At 37.5% G+C, this 26910-nt stretch overlaps 1 protein-coding gene across 3 annotated transcripts in view; it reads left to right on the top strand.

The window, feature by feature from the left end:
* PCCA (propionyl-CoA carboxylase subunit alpha) overlaps positions 1-26910 on the top strand; it is a 349043-nt gene that overhangs the window by 111822 nt on the left and 210311 nt on the right. For all 3 annotated transcript variants that reach the window (XM_060080286.1, XM_060080287.1, XM_060080288.1), the window contains 3 exons: positions 7857-7935; positions 15181-15283; positions 21588-21682. In XM_060080286.1, the coding sequence (XP_059936269.1) occupies positions 7857-7935; positions 15181-15283; positions 21588-21682 (277 nt within the window). The remainder of the gene's footprint in view (positions 1-7856; positions 7936-15180; positions 15284-21587; positions 21683-26910) is intronic.

Raw genomic sequence — 26910 nt, forward strand, 5'->3', positions numbered from 1 at the left:
TTTGTACGTTAACCTTGTGTCCTGCAGCTTGGCTATAATCACATTAGTTTTAGAAGATTTGTTTTGGTGGTAGTCTTTGTTGATTCTTTGAGATTTTCTTCATAGACAGTTTTATTTCCTGCTAATGAAGTTGTATTTCTTTCTTCCCGATTTGTTTACCTTTTTCTTGTCTTATTGCATAAGGTAGGTCCTGTAGTAAGATACTGAATAGGAGTGGTAAGAAAGGACATCCTTACCTTGTTCCTGATCTTTGGGGGAAAGCATCTAGATTCTCACCATTAAGTATGAGGTTAGCTGTAGGTATTTCGTAGATGTTCTTTATGAAGTTTAAGAAGTTTCCTTTTATTCCTAGCTTGCTGAACTCAATGGCCGTTGGATTTTGTGAAATGCCTTTTCTGCATCTGCTGATATGGTCATATAGTTTTTCTTCTTTAACCTATTGATGAGGTAGATTAACTGGTTTTTGAACGTGGAACTAGCCTTGCATACCTGGCATAAATCCCATTTGGTGATGGTATAATTCTTTCTATACACTGTTGCATTTTTCTTTTCAGTCATTTTATTTTTAAACCTGGAAATTCCATTTTTAATTTCTAAATATTTTCTGTTTCTCTCCTCATCTTGATCATTTTTCCTTTAACTCCGTTTCTATGCTTACAGTGTTTGTAATGACTGTAATTTGTAATAGGATTGTAATAGCTGTTTTAAAGTTCTTCATTTCTGGGTTTGTTTCTGTTGACTATTTTCCTTCTGTGTGGATCACATTTTGCCTCCAAACATGTCTCTTAATTTTTTATTGGATTGTAGACATTGTGAATGTTAAATATTGTGTTTGGATTTTCTTATTTCTACTTAAAAGATGTTCAAGTTTATTTTGTTTGATAGATAAGTTAATTGATGTTCAGATTGATACCTTTTAGGCTTTTTTTTAAAGCTTTCTTAGGGCAAGTCTAACATACCTTTTTTGTGGTATTCTGATTCAACAAGTATATGTTAGGCTATCTCTCTTTACCTTCTACACTTCCTATCTGTGAGTTCATAATTTCTATTTCATTATACATCTATGGTTCTTACATGTATGGGTTATTCATCCATGTAAACCCTTAGCATTTTAGGCAGGAGAGAGAGGTGATCCTATATTTATTTATTTTATATCTATATATATATATAGATATATATATATATTTTTTTTAAAGAAATTTTGCTGACGTCTTTGTAGTTTGATGGGACCAATTGTACTGGTAGGGAGCTCTGTTAGGAGGCTGCTACAGGGGTTCTGTGAGGAGATGTGGTCGTTTGTGTTAAGTACAGTGATAATGGAGATAAGATTGGAGAAATTGGACTTTTTAAAAATAAAGACTTCATAAGAGTTGCGTACCATCCAGCAGTTGCACTCCTAGACATACACTCCAGGAACCTCTTGCACAGTATTCCAAGCAATGCCTGCAAAAATATTCATGGGAGCATTGTGTGTATAGATCTGAATGTTCACTCACAGTAGAATGAATAATGCTTCAATATGCTTATACTGTGAAGTATTTCACATCAGTAAAAACAAATGATTTGCAACTACTGAAATTAATTAGTACATTTACTTAGTGATTATTATTTTGCATGCTATTCTTCAGGCACTCTCTTAGCTACTGGAGAAGCAATACTGAGGAAGGCAAAAAAACTGTATCTTCATTTTTTAAACTCATTTTACTTCAAACAATGTAGAAATTAGTTAAAGCAAGAATCATTAATGTTTACTATTACTATTGGTTGAAATATTGAGTATAGGATATTCACAGTTTCCAAGTTTCCAGTCTACAGATCATTTGTTAATTGCAAATGGAAAATGTTATTTCATGAGGAAATTTAATGGACACCATCTTAATCAAGTAGTCAAACCTAACTTTGTGAGGAAAAGGACAAATGGACTTTTTTTCTTTGCTTTGCTTTCTTGTGTAATTTAAGACTGAGGGTATAGCATCAGCTGTATAGTATTAAATTTTTAAAAAAATTCTGACTCTAATAATGAGATAACAATCAGGTAAATTCAAATTGTGGACCACTCTATACAAAAAGCACCTCGGATTTTTCAAAAATTCCCCTCCCCCAACCCAAAAAGGTGTAAGTGAACTGTTTTACATTAGAGTAAAGGAATACAACAAATATTAATATAATGCATAATACTTGTATTTATAATTTTCATCTGGGGATTTCCTTCCTGTCTGTCTTAGGCTTTTTCCCCCCTGATTTTTTGGTTCTCTCTTCTGACGTTCCGTTATCAGAGCCTGTTCTGCCCATCTAGAGGACTGTTTTACTCTCTGAAACAACTTTCATTTCCTTTTGCTTTGAACCTTTTCTTCAGGGAAATAAAGACCTTGTATAAGTGTTTCCTAATTGTTTTTTTTTTTTTTAATTAATTAATTAATTTTTGGCTGCGCTGGGTCTTTGTTGCTGTGCGCGGGCTTTTCTCCAGTTGCGGCGAGTGGGGGCTACTCTTCATTGCGCTGAGCGGGCTTCTCATTGCGGTGGCTTCTCTTGTTGTGGAGCACGGGCTCTAGGCATGCGGGCTTCAGTAGTTGTGGCACTCAGGCTCAGTAGTTATGGCTCGCAGGCTCTAGAGTGCAGGCTCAGTAGTTGTGGCGCACGGGCTTAGTTGCTCCGTGGCATGTGGGATCCTCCCGGACCAGGTCTCAAACCCATGTCCCCTGCACTGGCAGGTGGATTCTTAACCACTGTGCCACCAGGGAAGTCCCCTAATTGTTTTTAAAAGAAGACCAAAAAAAAAAAAAAATCACACCTTCTGTTTGGCCCTTGAGAAATTTCTGGTTAGTGCCACCAAATTAGGAATTAGGACATTTCCCAAGAAATATTTCACTGTTTCCTTCTTTTAACTTTTCTTTCTCCATCAGTCATTATATTCTATGAAATTTTTATTCAAGAAACTGTAGGTGAAAAAGCTACTTAAGATTATTACATGACTCATGATTTTTATATCATTAAGATGTCATTTCATCAGCCTTTAAGTTATCAGTTTATGCCACCCTGTACAGGAGCAGGTTTTGCTTGAAGGGGGTTGGGTTCCGGGGGGTTATGTAGTGTGTGTCTTGTGTAGCTCAACATGGTGCTGTTAGTTCGTCAAGAAAAATTGTTTCTTTAGGTTTGGAATCCATAACTGTTACTAAATGGGAAAGCACCTAAGCTCCTAGAGGCTTCATTCATTCCCCGTCATCCATATCCTAACTATCAACATGTCATGCTGACTCTACCTCTAAAACAACCTTCAAGTCTCTTTCTCTCTCTCTCTGTATCTACAGCCAAGTCCAGGTTACAGCTCGCTCTCTCCTGGACCACCACAAAGCTTCCTAATCAGTCTCCTTTCTCCCATCTTCGCCCTTTTTCAATTCATACCTTGCAGAGCAGCCAAAGTGATCTTAAAAAATTAGGACTACATTAGGTCAATGTCCTCTCCTATATAACCTTTCCAACTTGTTCTTTCCGTCAGGAATATTCTGCCCTCATTGATTTTTCAGAGGACTTGCTCTAGCTTGTCAATTTAAGTCTCAGTTTAAATATCAGTTTTCTCAGAGAAGCCTTTTCAGGGAAAAGTATCATTAATCATTCTGAATCACATCCCTCTGTTGTTTTTATTGTAGCAACTATCACCACTTAATGTGTTTCACACACACACAAACACTTAGGTGTGTGTATATTTATATATAGTTCTCTACTAGATACCAAATATAGTAAGTGCCACAAGAGCAGATACTTTCCTGAATTGTTCATCTTTGTATCCCCTGGAGCCAAATCAGTGTTTGGCACAAAGTATTTATTCAGTGAATATTTTTGAGTTGATGAATGAAAATTTGATGGTAGAGTTAGAAAGAGGATTGCTGCTTATGGTAGAAAGTAAGCCATACTGATTGCTGGGAGGAAAGGAAACCAGAGAAGTTATCTTGTCCTGCAGTTAAACCTTGAAGGTTGGGCTTCCCTGGTGGCGCAGTGGTTGAGAGTCCGCCTTGCCGATGCAGGGGACACGGGTTCGTGTCCCGGTCTGGGAGGATCCCACATGCCGCGGAGCGACTGGGCCCGTGAGCCATGGCCGCTGGGCCTGCGCGTCCGGAGCCTGTGCTCCGCAATGGGAGGGGCCACGGCAGTGAGAGGCCCGCGAACTGCAAAAAAAAAAAAAAAAAAAAAACAAACCTTGAAGGTTGAGTACAGAAAAGTAGGAATAGAAACCTTTTAGTACTTTGGTACTAAGTTTCTGTTTTTTTTTTAAAAAAAAATTTAACATTTTTCTCACATAGTACTTAGTAGATATCTTTTTGGAAGCATCATGCAGAAGGGGAATAAGGAATGGAGACTTTGTGCATGTTGGAGTTGGGGTGTTAGAAGGAGAGGGGCATGTATCTCTGGGTCTGGGAGGGGAGATCAGGTAGTGGGGAGTAGGCATTCAATGAGAGGATGGTAAAGGTGAGGAAATATCTGTGAACAGCACTAGGACCTGAGGGTTTTTTGTTTTGTTTTTTAAGCCATCTTATCATACCAGGAGATTCGTCTCCTTTTAAAAACCTTGGAGAATTTTGTTTTGTTATGATAAGGAAGGTTGTTCTGTTTCCAACATATGTCAACTGAAGAATATGAAATTAAAGAAATGTGTTCTACACAAAAGTTGAACAGAAGAGTAAGTACTCCAATGGATTTAAAAAAAAATGTGAGAGAACATTAGTGGATATTTCATACCCAGACTGGGAAAAGAGAGGAAGCAATAGCCATCAACTTGATCATTTCTGATTTTTCCGGGAATGTCAACTTTTGACTGAATCTTTTTTTTTTTTCTTTTTCGTCCAGTTCCTGGCACCCCATGGCTTACCCTAATTAGAGCCACAGGCACAATAAGAAAGTAGGGATGACGGACTGGGCTTTTTGATATTATTTAATATCATCTGTGTGGAATATTTTTTCCCCTGCTTTCCAAATAGCTAGATCTCATTTCTCCATGGCATAGTGACAGCATAAAAATATGTACTGTCGGGCTTCCCTGGTGGTGCAGTGGTTGAGAGTCCGCCTGCCGATGCAGGGGACACGGGTTCGTGCCCCGGTGCGGGAAGATCCCACATGCCGCGGAGCGGGCTGGGCCCGTGAGCCATGGCCGCTGAGCCTGCGCGTCCGGAGCCTGTGCTCCGCAACGGGAGAGGCCGCAGCAGTGAGAGGCCCGCGTACCGGAAAAAAAAAAAAAAAAAAAAAATGTACTGTCTGAAATTTAATGACTTACTTGGCGTAAGAAATTGAGTAGAATACCTTACCATTATATTATTTTCAATTATAGCTCAAAAATTATATTGAGTTTGTGACTGTAATGTCCCTAACTTCTACCAGTTTCTCCCTCTCTCCCAGTTGTTTAATATTTGGCTTGTTAAATTTTTTTTTTTTTTTGGCGATACGCGGGCCGCTCACTGTTGTGGCCTTTCCCTTTGTGGAGCGCAGGCTTCGGATGGATGCGCAGGCTTAGCGGCCACGGCTCACGGGCCCAGCCGCTCTGCGGCATGTGGATCTTCCCGGACCGGGGCACGAACCCGTGTCCCCTGCATCGGCAGGCGGACTCTCAACCACTGCGCCACCAGGGAAGCCCTAATATTTGGCTTGTTAAATTTTTGTCAGGGAGTCTTCTTTTCTGGGTTATATGTATTCACATGTCTAATGCTGCATTGCCTCCTTTGGAGGGACCATATTGCAATTGTCTTATTATATATTGCCCTGTTGCCTGACAATTTCTCACCTTTTCTGAACATACATTAGTTTCTTGTTGACAAATTATTTTATGTGTTTTGTTTTGCCATCTAGTTCCTTGTTACCAAGGACAATTTCCCAATCTTACTTTGAACCTTACAAATCCCTATATAGTCCAGGGTCCGTAGATGAATAAATGACTAAGATGAGGTTAATACTGGAATCAGAATAACTGCAAATTTCCTAATCCTCAGCGGGAACTGAAAATAGTAGAGATATGGGATGTGGCTATCATACCTCTCGTGGTTTCCTGTTCACATGGATAAATAGTTTTTGATGGTGAATTGATGACATGTTTTTTGGGGATAAAAAAGACCTTAAGTTGTTTTTAAAAGGATTTCTCAGGCATGCTGGTTTCTGATGTTTAGATATTGTTTCTTCACTGCTCAATTCTTCTTTACGGATCTCAGTCTAATTCCTTTCTGTGGTACTCATTGTAAGCCTGCAGCACTGAGCAAGACAGGCGCCGTGCTTATTACTCTCCAGCAGGACCGGTAGCACGCAGGAGTGTGTAGCGTAATGTGCTCCCGGTGTGTGCTTTGAGTTCTCTTTTCCTCTGCCGTCCTGCAGACACTCTGTGTGCTGCACATTGTTTCAGTCCTTTCTTCAACCTGCCCTGTGCTTCCCCCGCCTCCGTTTCTGCTGTTCCTGCCTAACATGTTCATGTCCTGCTCGCCCTGCCTAGCCTCGTGTAAATGGCCCTATCTGTAATATGCTTTTCTTAATCCCCTTTCTCTTACCTTCCTGTGATTCTTTTCTGAATTCTCATTGAGAGAATTATTTGGGTACTTTCCCTCTTTCTTCCTAGATGATAAGGCTTCCAGTGTGAAAGTACTGTGTTCATCCTTCTTGTTCTTACTGCACTTCGTATTGCTTTTAAAATGCTGTCCCACATAAGTCTCTCTCACGTAAACGTAACCAACATCAGAATTTTAAAAATTTAATTACTTATGAATCACTTAGGAAGCAAGTGCCATTTTAACTAAGTTGAAGTTAAGTGATGTTTTGTGGTTTGGGGGTCAAAGGTCTGTGACATTCAGCCCTGTCTTCCCTTTTCGTGAAGATCCTATAGCTAGAGTGTAGTGCTGTTAGAGCATCACAGGTCAGGAGGAGTCCTTTAAGGGCTCACTGACCTCGTCTTTCTTCAGAAAAGATCATAAACAAGTGGTCTCAGCCACGAGTATCTCCACCTTATTGTCGGAGAACCTGTAAACAAAGAGACTTCACAGCGTTTCTGGATAAATCATTGTAGATGACTCATGCTGTCAGAAATTTTACTTTATAATAACTACTCTAACTACGCAATCCTCTTTGCTAACAACCATTTTATTAATTTTCTCTTACAAAACTTCGGCTGGAAATGTCCTTTGTTTTGGGCCTGACTTTGTATTTTCACAATATTCCCTAAGTCTAGATATGTCATGGCCTGTTGACTGCGTGGAGTAGTGCCGTAGGGTCTCCACTGATACCAGCGAGCCCTGCATCTTGTGCTCCAGGCAGAATGTATCAGCCATGGCTTGATGTTTCCCAAAGCCATCATGTCAGTTCTTGCAGATAAAAGCTGCAGGGGTTCCCTGTGATTTTTCAGATGAAAATACCTCAAGTCCCTGTAAACCATTACTTTTGGAAAAAAGGGAATTTAATTTGTTATGTATGCAAACAGCAGTTTTGGGGAATCAAAAGAATGTGTGTGTGTGGGTGTGTGTGTGCACGCGCGTGTGTGTTTCCTTAATGCTATAAAAGTTGTTTCTTATATCCTTGGTTAATTAATACTGTATCTATTTCCATTTTTGGAATCCACTGTCAAATTACATTTTCTTAGCTTTTTATTTCATTATTGGGGAAAATGTTATATTTATTGATGCAAATAGTCTTTTTCTTTTAAAATGATCACATTCATTTAAAAAATATATGTAAGATCATTACACTGATATTATTTTCCTGACTCTAAAGAAAGGAACTTTTAAATAAATTAGTTATTGTCTTCTGTGTTATCGAACATGTGGTCAGTTGTCATGTTCATGCATCCAAATGATCAAAGTCTGAACTTCTGTCTAATTCTTCCCTGCTGTTAGGCTACCCTGTTATGATCAAGGCCTCAGCAGGTGGTGGTGGGAAAGGCATGCGAATCGCTTGGGATGATGAAGAGACCAGGTGAGATTCTGTCCAAAATATACTTTTGATGAAAATTGCAGTTACTAGAGTTTTATTAAACTGACAAGTAAACAGATACCAGAAACATAATGGAATAGTTATAATAATCATCTAATTTTTACTCTTCTAGATGGGAAAAATTGAAATTATGCAGAAAATTTTATTTATATTTTGATGATGATTATCCTATTATCGAAAGGTTTTTACTTTCTTAAACATTAATAAAGGATTATCTCTTTTTTACAGTGTATTTTTAAAAATTATAGTCATGATTTTGTCTTCTAGGCAAAAATTACTAACGTTTGGCTATGTAATTCTGAATGTGATCAAAGATTTGAGCCATATATATTTGAAAGCAGTCATAATTTTATCTGTTTATGTATTAGTATACATTTGCTTCCCTTTGCTTGTCTATAAAAACAGTGAACTACTATTATAACTTTATAGTGTGAAATATATTTCCTTTTGAATTTGAAATTATTGTATGTCCTTTATATGCAGTGCACTCTGTTATGAATTTAGAACACTTTCTTAGTAGTAGTTTCAGAAATCAAAAGAAACTTTTAAAACAAAAATTTGAAAGCCTAATGTATTGATAACATCATGGGGATTAGAAAATAATTTTTTTGAACAACTGCCTAGTACAAGCAGGTTTCAAGGGACTCTATTCAGATTTGTATTACATACTTCAAGGTTTGGCAGCAAGAGAGATTTATGTCATTTTTTGAAGGAGGGGAATTTAAAAAATCACTGAATTATTATTGTTAATGTTGCCTTTCCTGCCCTTTCTCTACCCAAAAGTAATTTGATCGTCCAAATGGTTAGTTCTGTTTTCTCCCTTTCTTTTCCCTTTCTTCCTATTCCCTGAAATCTCTGAAAGAGAGAAATCTGGAGTAGTTGGTGTGAAAGTCATGCAATACAAATATAATTCAGAAATTAGGTTCTAAAGTGAACATACAAGGTAAAAATCTCCTAGAGGCAATATATTACCCTTTAAAATCTGAGGGGAAGACACCACACTGCAGACTTGTACAGATAGTTTTAACTCTAGAAGACAGTTGTCTCAGGACACCATTGTTTCTTTGGTTGTGTGTTAGAGGTGAGGTGATAATATGTGCCCAATACAGACCTTTCAGCCCCAGTCTCACGTTCGGTGTGGCACTGATACCAGATACTGACTGAGGTAACGTCAGATTCTCCTCTCCCATCTTACACTTACCAGCATAAATAAACTCATTGCATGGATTGGTGATATTTGTTATTGAGATATTTGATACTGAGAGCCTCCTGTGTGACGGGCAGTGTTTTAGGAAGGTTCCAGGAATACAGCAATGAACAGAAACAGACAAAATAATCCACTCCTCTATGCAGTTCTCTCTCTGTATTCCTCTATACCCAGTACATAACTGGATCAGGAGTTCTTAACCTTTGAATTCACAGACCCGTAAAGTTCAGGGACGTTTGTGCGCCTGGATAAGGAAAAAAAGTACATATTTCTTTTACTAGCCTCTAACTGGAATTTAGTGTTTCCTCCAATATAGACAAGCTACAATGGTAGTAGTATCTGTGGGACTTTTCACCCTTTAAGAGATCCCTTATATTATCACATTACATTGTTGCAGGTATCTCTAAGTTGCAGTGATTGTGAGACTTGTTGTTGGAGCTTATTAACGAATAAAGAACCAAGTGCATGATACCCCCAATTTTTTTTTTTAATATTTATTTATTTATTTCTTTATGGCTGTGTTGGCTCTTCGTTTCTGTGTGAGGGCTTTCTCTAGTTGCAGCAAGTGAGGGCCACTCCTCATCACGGTGCGCGGGCCTCTCACTATCGCGGCCTCTCTTGTTGCAGAGCACAGGCTCCAGACGCGCAGGCTCAGTAATTGTGGCTCACGGGGCCAGTCGCTCCGCGGCATGTGGGATCTTCCCAGACCAGGGCTCGAACCCGTGTCCCCTGCATTGGCAGGCAGATTCTCAACCACTGCGCCACCAGGGAAGCCCCCCAAATTTGTTTTTAAAAAATACTTTGATACCTGTATTTCAGTATAATTTGTTTCTTATGCAATCCTATGTATATTCTTTTCTACATTTTAAATCACTTTGAACCTTATTTTGACTAAGAAGTTCCTATGCTGCATGATACTGCCAAAGGCATCCACGACATAAACAAGGTTCAGAAACCCATTCCCGTAGGAAGAGACAAACAATGAACAAGATCAAAGTAAATCACATCCTGTTGTGGAAGGTGATAAGCAATATAAGAAAAGTCAAGGAGGAAAGGAAGAGACATGGGGAGTGTTGGAGGGAATTCCCATTCTAAGCAGGATTGTCAGGGCCGTCCTCACTGAGAAGGCACATTTGAGCGAGGAGGGAAGAGTGTGGGGATTAGGATCCAGGCAAGGGAAGAGCAAGTGTGGAGGCAGTGATGCAGTAGCGTGTCTCGAGAGATCCAGGGCTGGCCAGCCGGTGGGGGCAGGGGGAGGAGTAGAAGGAAATGGGGAGCCGATTGTCTAGGACCTCGTAGGCCATTCTTAGTGAGATGGGGGGCTACTGGAGGGTTTGAGTAGAGAAGTCACAATCATGGAACTTCAACAAACTCCTAACATTGTTTACATGTTTTGAATTATAAAAATTTTCAAATGTGCAAAGATGTAGAAGAACACAATGAACTTCTATATACGTATCATCCAGATTTACCAATTGTCAAGATTTTGTGACTTAAGTTTTCAAAGGATCACTGGTTGCTCTCTTGGCAATAGACTTAACAGGGGGCAGAATCATGAACTCTGGAATCAGGGAAACCAGTTGGGAGGCTGTTGAAATAATCCACGCAAAATAATGGTGGTGGTGGCTTTCACCAGTGTAATGGTGGAAATGGTAAGAAAGAGTTTAATTCTGAAAGTAGAGGCAACAGGATTTTCTGAGTGATTGGATATAGAGTTTGAGTACTTGAGGATGACTTGCAGGCCCTGTTTAAGTTATCTTATTTTTTTGCTCTTATTCTCTCTTTGGCCTTAGTGTTGATTTATAAGAATTAAATGGATCTGCTGCAACACTAATTCACTTGAAAATTTCTTGGGAAATGCCGAGAAGTTAAGGTCAGAGTGAGGGCGTTTATCTTCAGAATTGAGATGCTTAATTGAAGAATGGTCTGCTTCTTAGTCTCTCTCTGGAACTCTTGGCCTGGCGTGGTTCCTTTTGATAGTGGAGACTTGCAGAGCATTGGTTAACTGTGTGAGATGTTTGAAGTTGGGCTGGCTAGTTGTTGTGTGTGGGTGGAAGCAGGCATAAGGGTAGGAGGCATACTTAGCCCCATTTTTAACACGTAATTCGTCCTATTTGACTTTTGAAGTTCAGGTGTTGAAGCTGTCTTTTGTGCTTTATTTGTAAGCCCTGTGAGTTAGTGGACGTCTCCATGGTTTGGTTGGGCTTCCTCACGGGATGGCGACTTTAGACTTCTTACATAGTGACCCGGGGGTCCAAGAGTATTTGTTTCAAATCCAAGTGGAAGCTGTATCACTTTTCATGATCCAGTCTCATAAGTCACACAGCTTGCCTTTACCGTATTTTGTTGATTACCAGTGAGCACAAATTCTACCTGAATTCAAGGGGAGGGGCATTAGACTTCACTTCCTTGTGAAGGAGTGGCAGGTTTCTTAGTAGAGCATATGGAATGGGAGATGCTGTTGTGGCCATGTTTGGAAAAGACAATCTGCTACAGTCTATTTGTAGTAAAGAATGAGGTAATAAAGATGTTAAACACAGTTTAATGGTTTTATAAGAGATGTGTATTTTGTGAACTCTAATTCTTTTTTATCAGTGTTTTTCCCTTTTATATGGCACTTATATAGCCATTTCACTGAAAGCCTTAGCACTTATTTTTCATTATTGTTCTTATGATCTCATATTTCTTATCAGTCATTTGTCCAGGGCTACTCTTAGTAACATATTCTTCTATGGTAGGATTACTCTTCAGTTTCTTGGCAATGAGATTTGCTATGCTGCTTTTAACCAATGGATTTTAATTTAGAATTCATTGTTTTTGAAAATCTCTGTATCTATTCATATATTGGGCATCTTTGGTAAATAAGTTAACCCTTTCTTGGTCAGTAAATGTCACATTGTTTCAAAATATTTTCATATAATTAGTAAAAATACATACATAAACAATTTTCTACCTAAAATTACTCTTTTCAACTAGATAAATAAGCCATCTCTAAAACTTTGTTGAAATTAACAAAAGTATAACATTAGTTGATATAATGATACAGGACCCTCATTTAAAAAATTTGCTCTGTATCCTCTGTTAATTTGGAAAAATCAAAACTTTGGGAAAATTGAGAGAACAGTCCAGAAAGCACCCATATATTTGTCTTCTGGTGTCACCAACTGTTAATATCGTGCTGCACTGCATTTACTCTTTCTTCCCTCGAGGAAGACATTTTTGTGCATAATCCACAAAAATTTTAACATTCTTCAGATGGAAAACTTAGTAGCCATTAATTGCTTTATTCTTTTTTTTTTAACGTCGTTATTGGAGTATAATTGCTTTACAATGGTGTGTTAGTTTCTGCTTTATAATTTTGCTTTATTCTTCTATCTTAAGGAGTGTGTCCCTCTTGTAACATCTTCAGGGAAGTAGCATCTATACTTATCTTAGAATCTTTAGAACATCTGAAAGATTTTAAAAAGTATAGTGTTTGTTGTATTGTATAATAAATTAGGGTAAGAGTCATGGAGGTTGTTGAAAGTAGACTCAGATATTTTCATAATAATCTCTGGCTTTCTTTTCCTTATCCCTATTTATTTATTTAACATCTTTTTTGGAGTATAATTGCTTTACAATGGTTTGTTAGTTTCTGCTGTATAACAAAGTGAATCAGCTGTACATATACATATATCCCCATATCTCCTCCCTCTTGGGTGTCCCTCCCACCCTCCCTACCCCACCCCTCTAGGTGGACACAAAGCACCGAGCTAATCTCCGTGTGCCATGCGGCTGCTTCCCACTAGCTATTTTACATTTGGTAGTGTATATATGTCCATGCCACTCTCTCACTTCGTCCAAGTTTACCCTTCGCCCTCCCCGTGTCCTCAGGTCCATTCTCTACGTCTGCGTCTTTATTCCTGTCCTACCCCTAGGTTCTTCAGAACCACTTTTTTTTTTTTTTTTTTTTAGATTCCATGTATATGTGTTAGCATACGGTATTTGTTTTTTTCGTTTCTTTTTATGGCTGAGTATATTCCATTGTATATATGTGCCACGTCTTCTTTATCCATTCATCTGTTGATGGACACTTAGGTTGCTTCCATGTCCTGGCTATTGTAAATAGAGCTGCAGTGAACACTGTGGTACATGACTCTTTTTGAATTACGGTTTTCTCAGGGTATATGCCAGTAGTGGGATTGCTGCCTTATTGCCAATTTAAATGAAATGTTATGGCATACACGGAAAATTGATCATGTCTACATTTTGGAGTAACCCCACTAGACTTTAGGTGTTGTAAGGGCAGTTTCTGTTTTAATTTTGTATTTCCATCACATATATATATGCACCAGGCACATAGTTTCATGAGCAGTAAGTATTTATTGAATGAATGTATTACTGAGTGCTACACATGATCTAAATGCAGTTTTCCATGAGCTCCAAAACATGTTGGTAATGCTTTCAAACCTGATAATTTATTTGGGTGACTTTGATTTTTTAAATTTTTGGAATTTTTGATTTAAATGCAAAATGAAAACTTTAAAATCGTTAGAGCAGAGACAAACTGTAAAGTACTATGTTTTTTCCTTGTGAATCATTGTATCCCACCTAATAAAAAGTTAGTTATATGGTATTGAAAACAATGATTCATTGTGCTTTCGTTTCTTGGAGGTTTGTAGTCTCCTGAGATCTAAACTCCATTCCCTAAAATCAAGGGAGTAATGGAGGACTAAGAAAACGTGATACCTTTTCTCTGAGAATGCTGAGAAATAGAAATTTTTGCCATATGTTTTCAAATTTATCCTTCTAGTCTGTGTTTACTTGCAGTGTTGTATTTTCCAATCACACAAACAAATGAGATAGTTATTTCTAATATTGCCAGATGGAGTGTTTGCAAATGAAAGGATTAAAAGAATTTTAATGTTGAACATTAAATACAGGTATTTGATCTGAAGATTAAGAAACTATTAATTACATATAAAAGGGATTAAATTTTATACTCTTGAGTATATCAGTGAATGGAATATAACATATTCTAGTTAGTGTTAGGTAAGCAAGTTTGAGTTTTTAATAGACTGAGTGAAATTTCAAAGTGTATGACTTTAGTAAGCATATTTTAATAATGATAATGTTTAAGTTATAGTTTGAAAATAAAATATACAAAGCAATAATTAAATTCATATTTTTATTAAAAAAATCGAACTTTTCTCTTTTAATTATTATTTTTGAACAATTTTAAAGAAGATAAAATTGTAGTGATCTGTATAGATGTGTGGGAGGTCATTGCTTTTAAAGTTGTGTATTTAAAATATCAGGGAGTCTTCTTTTTATTTATTTATTTATTTTTTGGGGGGGTTGGTTTTTATTTATTTATTTATTTATTTATTTATTTATTTTTTTATTTTACAAATTTAATCAGTTATACATATACATATGTTCCCATATCCCCTCCCTTTTGCGTCTCCCTCCCACCCTCCCTATCCCACCCCTCCAGGCAGTCACAAAGAACCGAGCTGATCTCCCTGTGCTATGCGGCTGCTTCAGGGAGTCTTCTTGAGGACCCTCCTTTTGTATTCTTACTGAGTATACTTGCTGTGGCTTTGCCCCAGTTGTGCAGTTGTCTGTCTAGGTCCTTTACATTTTTGTGTGCATCTTCTGACTTTTGAGTCAAATGTATATGCATTTTTATATATTTTTATTAGTGGAATTAAGGTATAGTAAGGTCAAAGAAATGAAATTTTATATGATTTATATGGTTTATTAAAAATACCTCATTTTTAACAGTTGGTGAAATAAGTATTGGTATTCCTGTTTCTATAAAAATCTAGGATCAGGGAAATTAAAGCATTCATCCGGAGTCACAGAGCTAGTGAGTAGAAGAGTTGTTCAACCAAAAATAATTGAGTTATTGGTATCTTAAGTGAATTTTTCTCCGCTTTGTGCAGAAGTAAGCACAAATAAACCTTTAATTAGTTTTCTTTTATATCGAGGGCTGTATTTGTTTTGTGTTCATTTGACTGTTCTGTTTTTCTTTACAGGGATGGTTTTAGATTTTCATCTCAAGAAGCTGCTTCTAGTTTTGGTGATGATAGGCTACTAATAGAAAAATTTATTGATAACCCTCGTCATATAGAAGTCCAGGTTGGTACATTTTAAGATATCTTTTGAATTATTATAACTTTAAAATAATATTGCTTACTCCTATTAAAAACACATCCTTTCTTACATTTAGAATGATTGTGAAAGTTCTGGTATGTTTGAATAAGTATGAAATAGAGAATGTACATAAGTTGATCACCTCCCTTAGGAGTCTGGTATCCTTTTTTCAAAGTGCCAGAATGTTGATTGGATGGGGAATGATACAGAAGCCCAGCTCCAGAAAGCAGTAGTCACAAGATGTCCATCCAGGCCGAATATATTCTACCTAGAGGCGCACTCAGTCCCCTTCTGATACTGGGCCACTTTGGGGCATTTTTAAAAGAAAAGTGCCTGACCTGGACTCTTGTATCATTTCAGTTCACAGATGTCTGTGTGGCTTATTGTGGCAGGCATTCTGCTATTGGATAGAGATGAATAAATCATCTCTTCTACTCAGATTAAGATTGTAATCCATCTGTTAAAGTGGTTGTGGAGGTGTGGCTTTCAGCAAAATAAAATGGTTTTTTCTGAAATAAAACACAGATGAAGAAGGAAAGTCTGCCGAAAGTTTCGTTTTTCTGTCAGAAATGCCTTGTGCTAATTTTACACATTGTGGCTATGAATTGATATGTAACAATTGAAATTGATAAAATATAAATATCAGATTAGAAATCATATTGAAATGAAAGTATTATTTTTTTTTTCTTAATTTTGTGTGGATAGAGTTCCAGAAAATTAATAAAAGATTATTTGCTGCCCTTGTAACTTCTGATGGGGCATAATAAAACAAAGTCTTAGATTTTGTCACTGTGTTTTCTAAGTTTTTTTTTTTTTTGCCGTACACGGCCCTCTCACTGTTGTGGTCTCTCCTGTGGCGGAGCACAGGCTCCGGATGCGCAGGCTCAGCCGCCATGGCTCACGGGCCCAGCCACTCCACGGCATGTGGGATCTTCCCGGACCGGGGCACGAACCCGTGTCCCCTGCATTGGCAGGCGGACTCTCAACCACTGCGCTACCAGGGAAGCCCTGTTTTTAAGTTTAATTATCACTTTACATAGATATTATTTTTAGTTAGGAAATCTTCATGTAGATCCTCAAATCTTCCAGAGTGGAAAAAACAAATTGCAAACATATAATCCATTTATATTTTTAAAACATTGAATGTAATGTATTTCTTTCTGAGGCTAGCAGATTTTGTTTTGTTTGTTAGTTTTTCTTTTTAGATATTCTAAATTGAAATATCACATATACAGTGAAGTCCACCTAAGTGTACAATTTAGTAAAAATTTATTTATATACATATATAACTGTGTAACCGCCATCCAGATCTGTATATGGATCATTTCCGTTATATCAAAAGATTCTTTCATACCACTTCCAGTCAGTCCTTCTCCTTGGCCACCAAAATTAACTGCTGTTCTGACATCTAATACCATAGATTGTTTTTGTTTCTTCTTAAACTACAGATAAATGGAATCATATGATACATACTTGCTTGTGCTGGCTTCTTCCACACAACATCATATCTGAGGTTCATGAGGCTGTGCATTATCATTCACTCAAAAATTGCTCTGTGGTGTTCCATTATTTGAATAACCTGCAATTTATCCATTTTTCTGATGGTGAACCTTTAGGTTGTTTCCATTTTTTGATATTATGAATAAACTGCTATGTCTTTTTATGAACATACATACTTTTGCATATACTGAGGAGAGGGATTGTTGGATTACATGGTCAGGTTATGTTTAGTTCTAATAGATACTGTGGTTGTTCTATCAATAATATATACTCCTGCCCATGATATATGAATGTTTCCAGTTCAGCCATCTTTTCCAGCGTTTGGTGTTCTTAGTTTTTTAATGTTTAGCCATTTTGTTGGACATGTAATCGTATCTTTGTTTTAATTTGCATTTCTCTGATGAATATTGATGCTGAGCATGTTTTTATACGTTGATTGACCAAAACTGGATATCTTTTCTTGTGAAGCGACTGCTCAAGTCTCACCCTTGCCCCCCTTTTTCAAATTAGATTTTTTGGAATTATTGAGTTTTCAGGGTTCTATATCTATTTTGATTATGAGTCCTTCACCACACACATGCACGCACACACACACACACACACACACACACACCCCCCATATCTTCCCCCATCTGTGACTTACCTATTCACTTTATTAATAATGTCTTTCAAGGAATAGAAGTTCTCAATTTTGTTTAAGTCCAATTTGCGTACCCAAGTTAGGAGCTTGATTGTTTTAGGTTTGGTATTTAGGCCTGTTACTCTCTTTGAATTTTTTGTTTGTTTGATATGAGGTGGAGTCAAAGTAAATTTTCTTACATTCTCATACCCAATTTTTCCAGCATCATTTATTGTGGTGTACATTTGCTGTAAATTAAGTGACACTTGGTCACTGTCTTAATTATTTTGGTTTTGTAGTAAGTGTAAAAATTTGGTACTGTAAGTGCTCTAAATTTATTGCTTTTCTTCAGATAATGTTGGCTTTTTTTTAGATTCTTTGAGTTTCCATGTAACCTTTAGACTTTGTCTTGTCAATCTGTCTCTACCTTCTACCTACACTCTCACCCTCCCCCCACATCAGATGGGATTTGGTTTGTTTTTTTTGTTTTGTTTTGTTTTTTGCTGTACGCGGGCCTCTCACTGCTGTGGCCTCTCCCGCTGCGGAGCACAGGCTCCGGACGCGCAGGCCCAGCAGCCATGGCTCACAGACCCAGCTGCTCCGCGGCACGTGGGATCCCCCCGGACCGGGGCACGAACCCGTGTCCCCTGCATCGGCAGGCGGACTCTCAGCCACTGCGCCACCAGGGAAGCCCCGGGATTTGGATTATATTTTTTTTGCAGTATGTGGGCCTCTCACTGTTGTGGCCTCTCCCGTTGCAGAGCACAGGCTCCGGACGCGCAGGCTCAGCGGCCATGGCTCACAGTCCTAGCCGCTCTGCAGCATGTGGGATCTTCCTGGACTGGGGCACGAACCTGTGTCCCCTGCATCGGCAGGCGGACTCTCAACCACTGCGCCACCAGGGAAGCCCCATTCTGCCTTTTAAAGTTTAGGTGGCACAGGATCACTTTTGTTGCATTTTGCAAGTCACTTGGCCAGCCTAGAATCATTGCCATAAGTGCTTATGCAAGGGTGTGCATACCATGGTTTGTTATATTCAGGGCTGTTTTTGGATACTAGTTATCACAACCCTTTCTACGGCCCCCAGTGGCCATGTCCTTCCATAGGCAGAATATACCTACCTTCCTTCCAAGACCAGAATCTCGTATTCAGACTTGGTTCAGGTATGGATGAGACTTCTTGTGTATGGTTTTTCAAGAGCAGTTTTTGTGATGTGAAGATCTCTTTATTTAAAGACAGTGTGACACTCACTTATCAAAAATACAATGATAAGAAAAGGATATGACACTGCAATGAATACCCCCTATTCAACAAGGTAGAAAAAGGGAGGCACACAGTATTCAGTGGTTCTTAGCAATCGAAACCCAGAAATTCAAGCTGAGAGATCCCTTTGGAGGGTTTTGTAATAATTCTAGTGGGAGAGGGTAGCACCTTGGGCCAGCGTGTGGTGGAGGTGGTGAGACGTGATTGAATTCTGGATATTTTGTGAAGGTAGACCGGATTTTCTAAAGATCGGATGTGATGTACAAGAAAAAAATAAGGCATCAAAGATAGTTTTAGGCTTTTGGCCTGATGAATTATAAGAATGGGACTGTCTTACTGAGAAGGGAAAGACTGAGAGGTAAATGTTTTGGGGGAGGAAATCGGGGTATGAAGTTGGACCAATGAAGGTTGAGATGCCCACTAGATATCAAAATGTAGGTGTTGAGTAGCCTGTTGGATATTTAAGTCTGTAATTTAGGGGAGATATTTGGGCTACCCTTCCCGTAAGATCCTAGAGGCAAAATTAATTTTCCCCCCTTTTCTGTATTCCCCATCTAGCACTTATTTGTGCCATTCGAAGACCACTTACACCATTTTATCTTTAGCTATCAGACTTTCCTCATACACGAAGAAGTCCTTGAGGACAGAGGCTGGATCTTACTCATTTGTTGTCCCTAGCAACCAGGCAGTGTCCTTCACATTACTAATACTCAGTAAATGTTTGTTCAATTGTTTTAAATCATTATATTTCTACATAAGCTTTTAGTTTATTTTAATTAACCATGGCGTATATCCTAGCCGATATTTTTAAACTTAGGTGAAAATATCTCCCAGTAACTTAAGTAGGCAACACAGATGTTTCCCATATCTGATCTATACTTGGAAGGTTTTTTGCTTATTTTCTTCAGTTTTAATTAATTAATGTTAGATAATTTGTGCACATGATAAAGGGTATTCAATGAAAAGTAAGCCTTCTTTCACCCTTGTCTCCAAGTCCCCTGGTTTCTATCCCTAGAAGCAGGCACTGTTACTGTTTTTTGAATATCCTGCCATAGTCTGTGAAGTATATACATGTATATCAACTATTGTTTTTCACACGAGCTATCACATACTGTGTTCTTTCTCGTGCTGAAACTGTGTACTGGCAATAGGAATGGCACAGCTCTGTGTGGTTTAAACCAGGGCACTGATGGCATTTTATGGGCTGGATCCATGGATGTTAAAGGGCTTGCCATTTTGTGGAGCAGTCTATTATGATAAAGCTTTTTCAGTAAGCAGTATATCTGGGAGATCTTTCCATATTCAGTACGTGCATATCTGTAAAGGGCTATATTAAAAGTTTAAAAAACTCATGATGTGTTTAAGTATTAACTTCCCTTAGAAGCACTTTTTATTTATAATGTTTTCTGGTTACTTTGTCTCTTCATTTGATTAATGGAATTCCCTGGTTGTCCGGTGGTTAGGACTTGGCACTTTCACTGCCCTGGCCTGGGTTCAGTCCCTGGTCTGGGAACTAAGATCCCACAAGCTGCGTGGCACAGTTACACAGACTTCAGGGAAAAACAAACTTGATTCTGTGTATATTTGAATCTAATATTTTACAGTTGAAAATGTTTCTAAGAATTCTTGGTTATTGTGGCTTTATTTCTTGGAGACTAAGTCTACTTTCACTTCCACGTCAATTAGAATAAAAAAGGAGGTAGAATAAATTTAACGATTAAAAATAGTTCTAGATGTACTTCATGCAGTCACCTTTGAGTCTTAGAAATAAAATTCCAACTTACTGGCATTTCATTACTGTAATGTTTTCCTTTGTTTGGAAGCATTCTTGAGGTTTAGGTAGGTTTTATTCCTAAAAATTAACCTTGTAGTCATTTATTAACTGTTCATTTTATAGTTTATTATACTTGTTAAACCATGATCTCTTTTGATTTGATGTTTTCAGCAGCCATGTAAAATATTAAGATGATATTGTCTACTATTTATAATGCATGGGAAAACAGTGACTTGCCCAGAGAGGTGGCATAGCTGTTTGGAGCTTAAGTTAGTGCCTTGTTTTTGGCTTCTAGAAGAGCTTTTACCTCCGTGAACTTAAATATATGCATTCAATAATATGCATGTACTCCTTAATCATGAAAATAGATTAATCTATTTCTGATCAAATATTCTATGCAAAAACATTAATAAAGAGCATGTTTTACTGTTTCCAGATTTAGCTAATAAGATATATGTTAAATTTGAATTTCAGATAAACAGTGATTTTTTTTTTTTTAAGTAAAAGTATGTCCCATTCAGTATTTGGGATATATTTTTATTAAAATTTTTATTAAAATTTAAAATTCCAGTTTATTTCCCATTATTACACATGGGAAAAAGAATAATGTTATATATTAACCCCAGAACTTTTACCAGTTTCTTATAACAAAAATAAAGCACAGTAAGAATATCCATATATAAGTGACAGACCACATACTGGTTGTAAGTGAAATAGCATTTCCTGATCAACAGACATGATAATATTAACAAACAGATGTTTGTAATAATACTTATGGCTCTCCTACGTGCCACTGAAATCTAGAATGTATTCCCTTTATTGATGCTCATTGTCCCTCACAAAATTGGTACAGTTGATTCTGATATTTTACCCAGTGTATTGGAAATGTAAGATGAGAATTTTTTCCTCAAGTCTTTAATAAAAGTGTTCAGTTGACTTTTGGAGTGGTAAATATAAAATTTTCCTCCACTAATGTCAACCAAAAGAAGACTGTATTTGAGAGGTACATATGTTTTATGAGGTTGGAATATTAAAATCCAAGGGGTGTTGCATGGAGAAAATGTTAATTGGGCACATATGCTATGGAGATGGTTCTATAATTTTTCAAGTGGTACTATTTATTGCTCTTTCAGGTTTTAGGTGATAAACATGGGAATGCTTTGTGGCTCAATGAAAGAGAGTGCTCAATTCAGCGAAGAAATCAGAAGGTGGTAGAGGAAGCACCAAGGTAAGAGCTTCTCCCAAGGAAACTTTATAGTAGTCTGATTTTTATATATTTCACATATTTCTTTCCCATTTTATTAGCTAAAATTGCTTTAATAGTAATAGTAGAATCTATTAGTGTGTATATATTAAAAATTTTCCTCATTGAGGTATAATTGACACATAATTATCTCTTGAACAGCACAGTTGTTAAGGATGCAGACCCTCCATGCAATTGAAATCCACATATAACGTTTAAAGTAGGCCCTCTGTACATGTGGTTCCTCTGTATCTGCAGTCAACTGACCTTGGATCTCGTAGTACTGTAATATTTAGTATTGAAAAGTATAAGTGGATCCTTGCAGTTCAGACCTGTGTTGTTCAGGGGTCAACTATATTATATTAGTTTAAGGTTTACAATATAACGATTCGATATTTGTGTATATTGTGAAATCACCATAGGAAGTCTAGTTAACATCTGTCACCATATATAGTTACAGAATTTTTTTTTTTGTAATGAGAACTTTTAAGATCTACTCTCTTAGCAACTGTCAAATAAGCAATACAGTATTATCATCTATAGTCACCATGCTGTACATTGCATCTCAGCGACTTATTTATAACTGGAAGTTTGTACTGTTTATGTCCCCCTCCCCCTCAACTGTCAATCTGATTTCTGCAGCTATGAGCTTGTTGTTGTTGTTTTTTTTTTTTTTAAAGATTCCACGTATAAGTGAGATCATACAGTGTTTGTCTTTCTCTGTCTGACTTATTTCGGTTAGCATAATGCCCTCAAAGTCCATCCATGTTGTCACAAATGGCGAGATTTCATTCCTTTTTTGTTTTTTGGGGGTTTTTTTTTGGCTATGCAGCTCGTAGAATCTTAGTTCCCTGACCAGGGATCGAACGTGCACCCTTGGCAGTGAAAGCACGGAGTCCTAACCACTGGACTGCCAGGGAATTCCCAAGATTTCATTCTTTTTTATGGTTGAATAATATTCCACTGCGTGTGTGTATGTATATATATACATATATATAATATACATACATATATATATATACCACATTTCTTCATCCATACATCAGTGGACACTTAGGTTGTTTCCATGTCTTGGCTATTATAAATAATGCTGCAGTGAACATGGGGGTGCATGTTTCCTTTCAAGTTTGTGTTTTTGTTTTCTTCGGTTAAATACCCAGAAGTGGAATTGCTGGATAATATGGTAGTTCTGTTTTTAACTTTTAAAGTATACTGTTTTCCATAACGGCTGCACCAATTTACATTCCTACCAACAGTGCACAAGGGTTCCCTTTTCTTCACATCCTTGCCAACACTTGTTATTTCTTGTCTTTCTGATAATAGCCATCCTAGCAGGTGTGAGGTGATATCTCATTGTGGTTTTGATGTACATTTCCCTGATGATCAGTGATGTTGAGCACCTTTACATTTACGCGTTGACGATCTGTGTGTTTTCTTTGGAAAAGTGTCTATTTAGATCTTTTGCCCATTTTAAAATCAGATTTTTTCCTGTTATTGGGTTGTATGAATTCTTTATGTATATTGAGTACTAACCCCTTATCAGACATGTGATTTGCAAATATTTTCTTCTATTCAGTAGGTTACCTTTTCATTTTGTTGATAGTTTTCGTGGCTGTGTAGAAGCTTTTTAGTTTGAAGTGGTCTTAATGTATATTTTTATAATTAAGAATTTGCCACTTGATCTTTCTCAGTACTTCAGTGCATGAAAGTGAGAGAATACTTGAACAGGAAGTTGGGGTTTTATTAGAGGAAACAGTGGGGTGATAACCCACTCTGACTCCCATAGTCTTCTAGGTAGCCTGGACCCTGTTGGTGTGTCTGAGCATGTGGAATTTCTGGGATACCTACCTTCTAGGCTCTCCGGTTGGCAAAAGTTTCATAAAGTTGATCCTGAATTTCCCGAGTTTATCCTACCATGAAAAGGCTTTTGGGACATGGTTCTCAGAGATACCTTGATTCATCAGAACTACTTTGGGCACTTCTCCAAGCCACCTGTCATGTGTTTGGTGTAGCAATTTCATGGAGCTTCGTTTCTACTTTGACGCTAGGTTGGTATTTATATATATTCTGGTTTCCTCTTAAAAATCCCCAGTTGAGTGTTCATTGGTATTTTTAGTAACCAGACATTAAGGAATATAACCAATTGTAGCTTAATCAGCATAGCCAGTGTGCCTTGAAAAAATGTGCGTGTGTGATTTTTGAAAAGATTAGGTCTGAATATGAGTGGATTTTTAAAATCACAGAGTATTAGTAAAAATCAAATCCTATATCCCCCCCAAATTATAGATTTAAATATCCAGCAGTCTACTCAACACCTACATTTTGATATCTAATGGGCATCTCAACCTTCATTTGTCCATCTTCATACCCTGATTTCCTCCCCCAAAACATGTACCTGTCAGAGTCTTTCCCATCTTCACCATGCTGTGAAGAACAGCCCTTTGTGGCCTACAGGGAGTGTAGCCCTTTATCTCTTGGCCCAGAACCAGGATGTAAGACGAGTGGAAGAAGAGAACCAAAAGGAATCTTCTGTCTATGTCTTTAGGAAGAGTCCTAGAACCTGCCAGCGTTGTTGACTTGGCAGTGATCCGAAGTTAGGTACTCTTCTAGGGAGTCTGGGATATGTCTGTTTTCCCGAAGTAACCATGTGCCCAGCTAGTTGAATGGAAAAAGGGGACAGGGGATGATGGTAGAACAGTAATAGTCTCTGACACACCACTTTTGCAGTCTTATGTTTTCTTATCTTCTTGTCTTAACACTTCCAATATAATTAACTTTCTCTTTTTATTGGAAATCCACTCAAGTCTTACCTGGGATAGAAATCTTTCACAGACTGGGAACCTTGAATCATGATTTTTATTTGTTTCCTTTCTTTCTCTAGAAATATAAGTTTTTCATATGAACATCTCATCTATTAATTGAGAGAAAAATCCAAGGAAAACTTAAAGCAGTAGGAAAAGAAACTAGAACCGATTGTTAATAGTGACTTGATATGTATTTGTGTATTGTGAAATATTAAAATAAATGGAATATGCAGTTTTCAATTCCTGGAGTAAGAATCTCCCTCTGTGCTTTGAGTGCAGTGGTGAGCTTGCTTGCAGCTCTGAGTGTCACTAGCAGAGTTTATGACAAGGGAAAGAATAAGACCAGACAGGACAAAAATAGTTTTCCTCACCTGTGCTTGAGATTATCCAAATGTTACGATGTTAATCTTTAGTTGCATTTCCTTTTTTTTCTTTTTGGTTGCATTAATTTTGTCAGCCATTATTGTTGAAATGTCATCTATGCCTGTATTTGTTAGGTTAATGCAGAACTGTTAATTTATAATAGGTAGATAAGATTCATAACATCCGAATCCAGTGATGAATCCTAATGTCGTCAACGGGGAGACAGTATGAAGTACACTTCCCACCTGTGAAGTATCCTTGCCTCCCCTTCAACCAGTCAAACCTGAATCTATTCAAGGCTCTAGATCTAATCAGCAGTTTACAAGAAATAGAAATGTAATATGGATGTTGAAAGACCTTGCGGACATTGCATGTAGAGGAATGAGACAGGAAAATGACCAGATCCTTGGCTTAAAAAAAAAAGAAGAGGGCATTACAAGTTAAAAGAATCATAAAGATGTAAAAACCAGTCAAATGCAGTGGCTAGATCTTATTTGGATCCTGATTCAAAGATATTAGCTCTAAAAAGATATTTATGAGATAATCCAGGAAATTTGAATACTAACTGGATATTAAAGCTATTAAGGAGTTCTTGTTAATTTTAAAAGTGTGATTATGTTATAAAAGAGTACTTATAGAAACAGATATGGAAGTTTTTTTTATGGAAGAAGCGATACCTAATTTGGGATTTGCTTTAAAAAAAAAAAAAAATGGGGGAGTTCCCTGATGGCCTATTAGTTAGGATTCCGGGCTTTCACTGCCGTGGCCTGGGTTCAGTCCCCAGTTGGGGAACTGAGATCCCATAAGCTGCGTGACACAGCCAAAAAAAAAGGGGGGGGAGCTGGTAGAAAAGTGGACATGCAGCATAGACAAAACAAGAATAGCTATGTAGTAATAATTGTTACATATGGGAAACAGGTATGTGCAAGTTCATTATATTCTTCCATAATAAGAAGTTCATGAAATGTCATCGAAATCTTACACATTTGAGAATAATTTTAATCCACAAATAGAAAAGTAGTCAGTGTTTTATTTCTCAGAGGCTTTTTTTGCATAGAAGCAAAATATGTGAAAATGCAGAAATGATTTGCTAATATTCTTTTCAGGGTTCATTGAAACCCTTTACTTGCCCGTTGGAAGGTACTTTTTTATTGTGAAACAAAAGTTTTGAGGATTTATTAGATGTACAGTGGATTCTTGTTATTTGTAGTAGTTATGGCTTTTTAAAAATTAATTAATTAATTTTTGGCTCTGTTGGGTCTTCGTTGCTGCGGCAGGCTTTCTCTAGTTGGCAGTGAGCAGGGTCCACTCTTTGTTGCAGTGCATGGGCTTCTCATTGCGGTGGCTTCTCTTGTTGCAGAGCACAGGCTCTAGGCACGAGGACTTCAGTAGTTGCAGCTCGCGGGCTCTAGAGTACAGGCTCAGTATTTGCGGCACATGGGCTTAGTTGCTCTGTGGCATGTGGGATCTTCCCGGACCAGGGCTTGAACACGTGTCTCCTGCACTGGCAGGCGGATTCTTAACCACTGCACCACCAGGGAAGTCCTGTGGTAGTTATGTTTTATAAAGTCACTGTGAACACTGAATTAATAAATACTGAAGCATTGCTCCTAGGTAAAACACAGAATTAAGTTTCTGTGAGCCTCTGGTCAGAACATTTTCATCAACTGATTAATACATAACCTTGTTTTGTATGTGTTTCTGTTGAAAGACACCTTATTTTAATACATAGTATTGATTCATTAACCTTGAACTCACCATCTTGGCCAGCAGCGCTATAATGCTTGCCTGAAGGAAGCTCACCTAACACACATTTTCTCTATAGGGCACGACTTCTAGTCTTACTTGGAGAAATTATGAATACATATGTTAAATTTTACTCGTAGAAAACAACTACTTGTGCTAAAATAACTGTATATTTTATAGATTGAAGTTGCAGTGTAGTGTGGAAAGTTCAGATGTTTTATAAAAATCTTAAGTTGATTTATTTAAACATGTTATGCTTAATAACACAATAAGCCTACATTATAAGCATATATAAAGCAT

Source organism: Mesoplodon densirostris, chromosome 17 (genome assembly GCF_025265405.1).
Source record: "Mesoplodon densirostris isolate mMesDen1 chromosome 17, mMesDen1 primary haplotype, whole genome shotgun sequence".
NCBI classification, from domain to species: domain Eukaryota; kingdom Metazoa; phylum Chordata; class Mammalia; order Artiodactyla; family Ziphiidae; genus Mesoplodon; species Mesoplodon densirostris.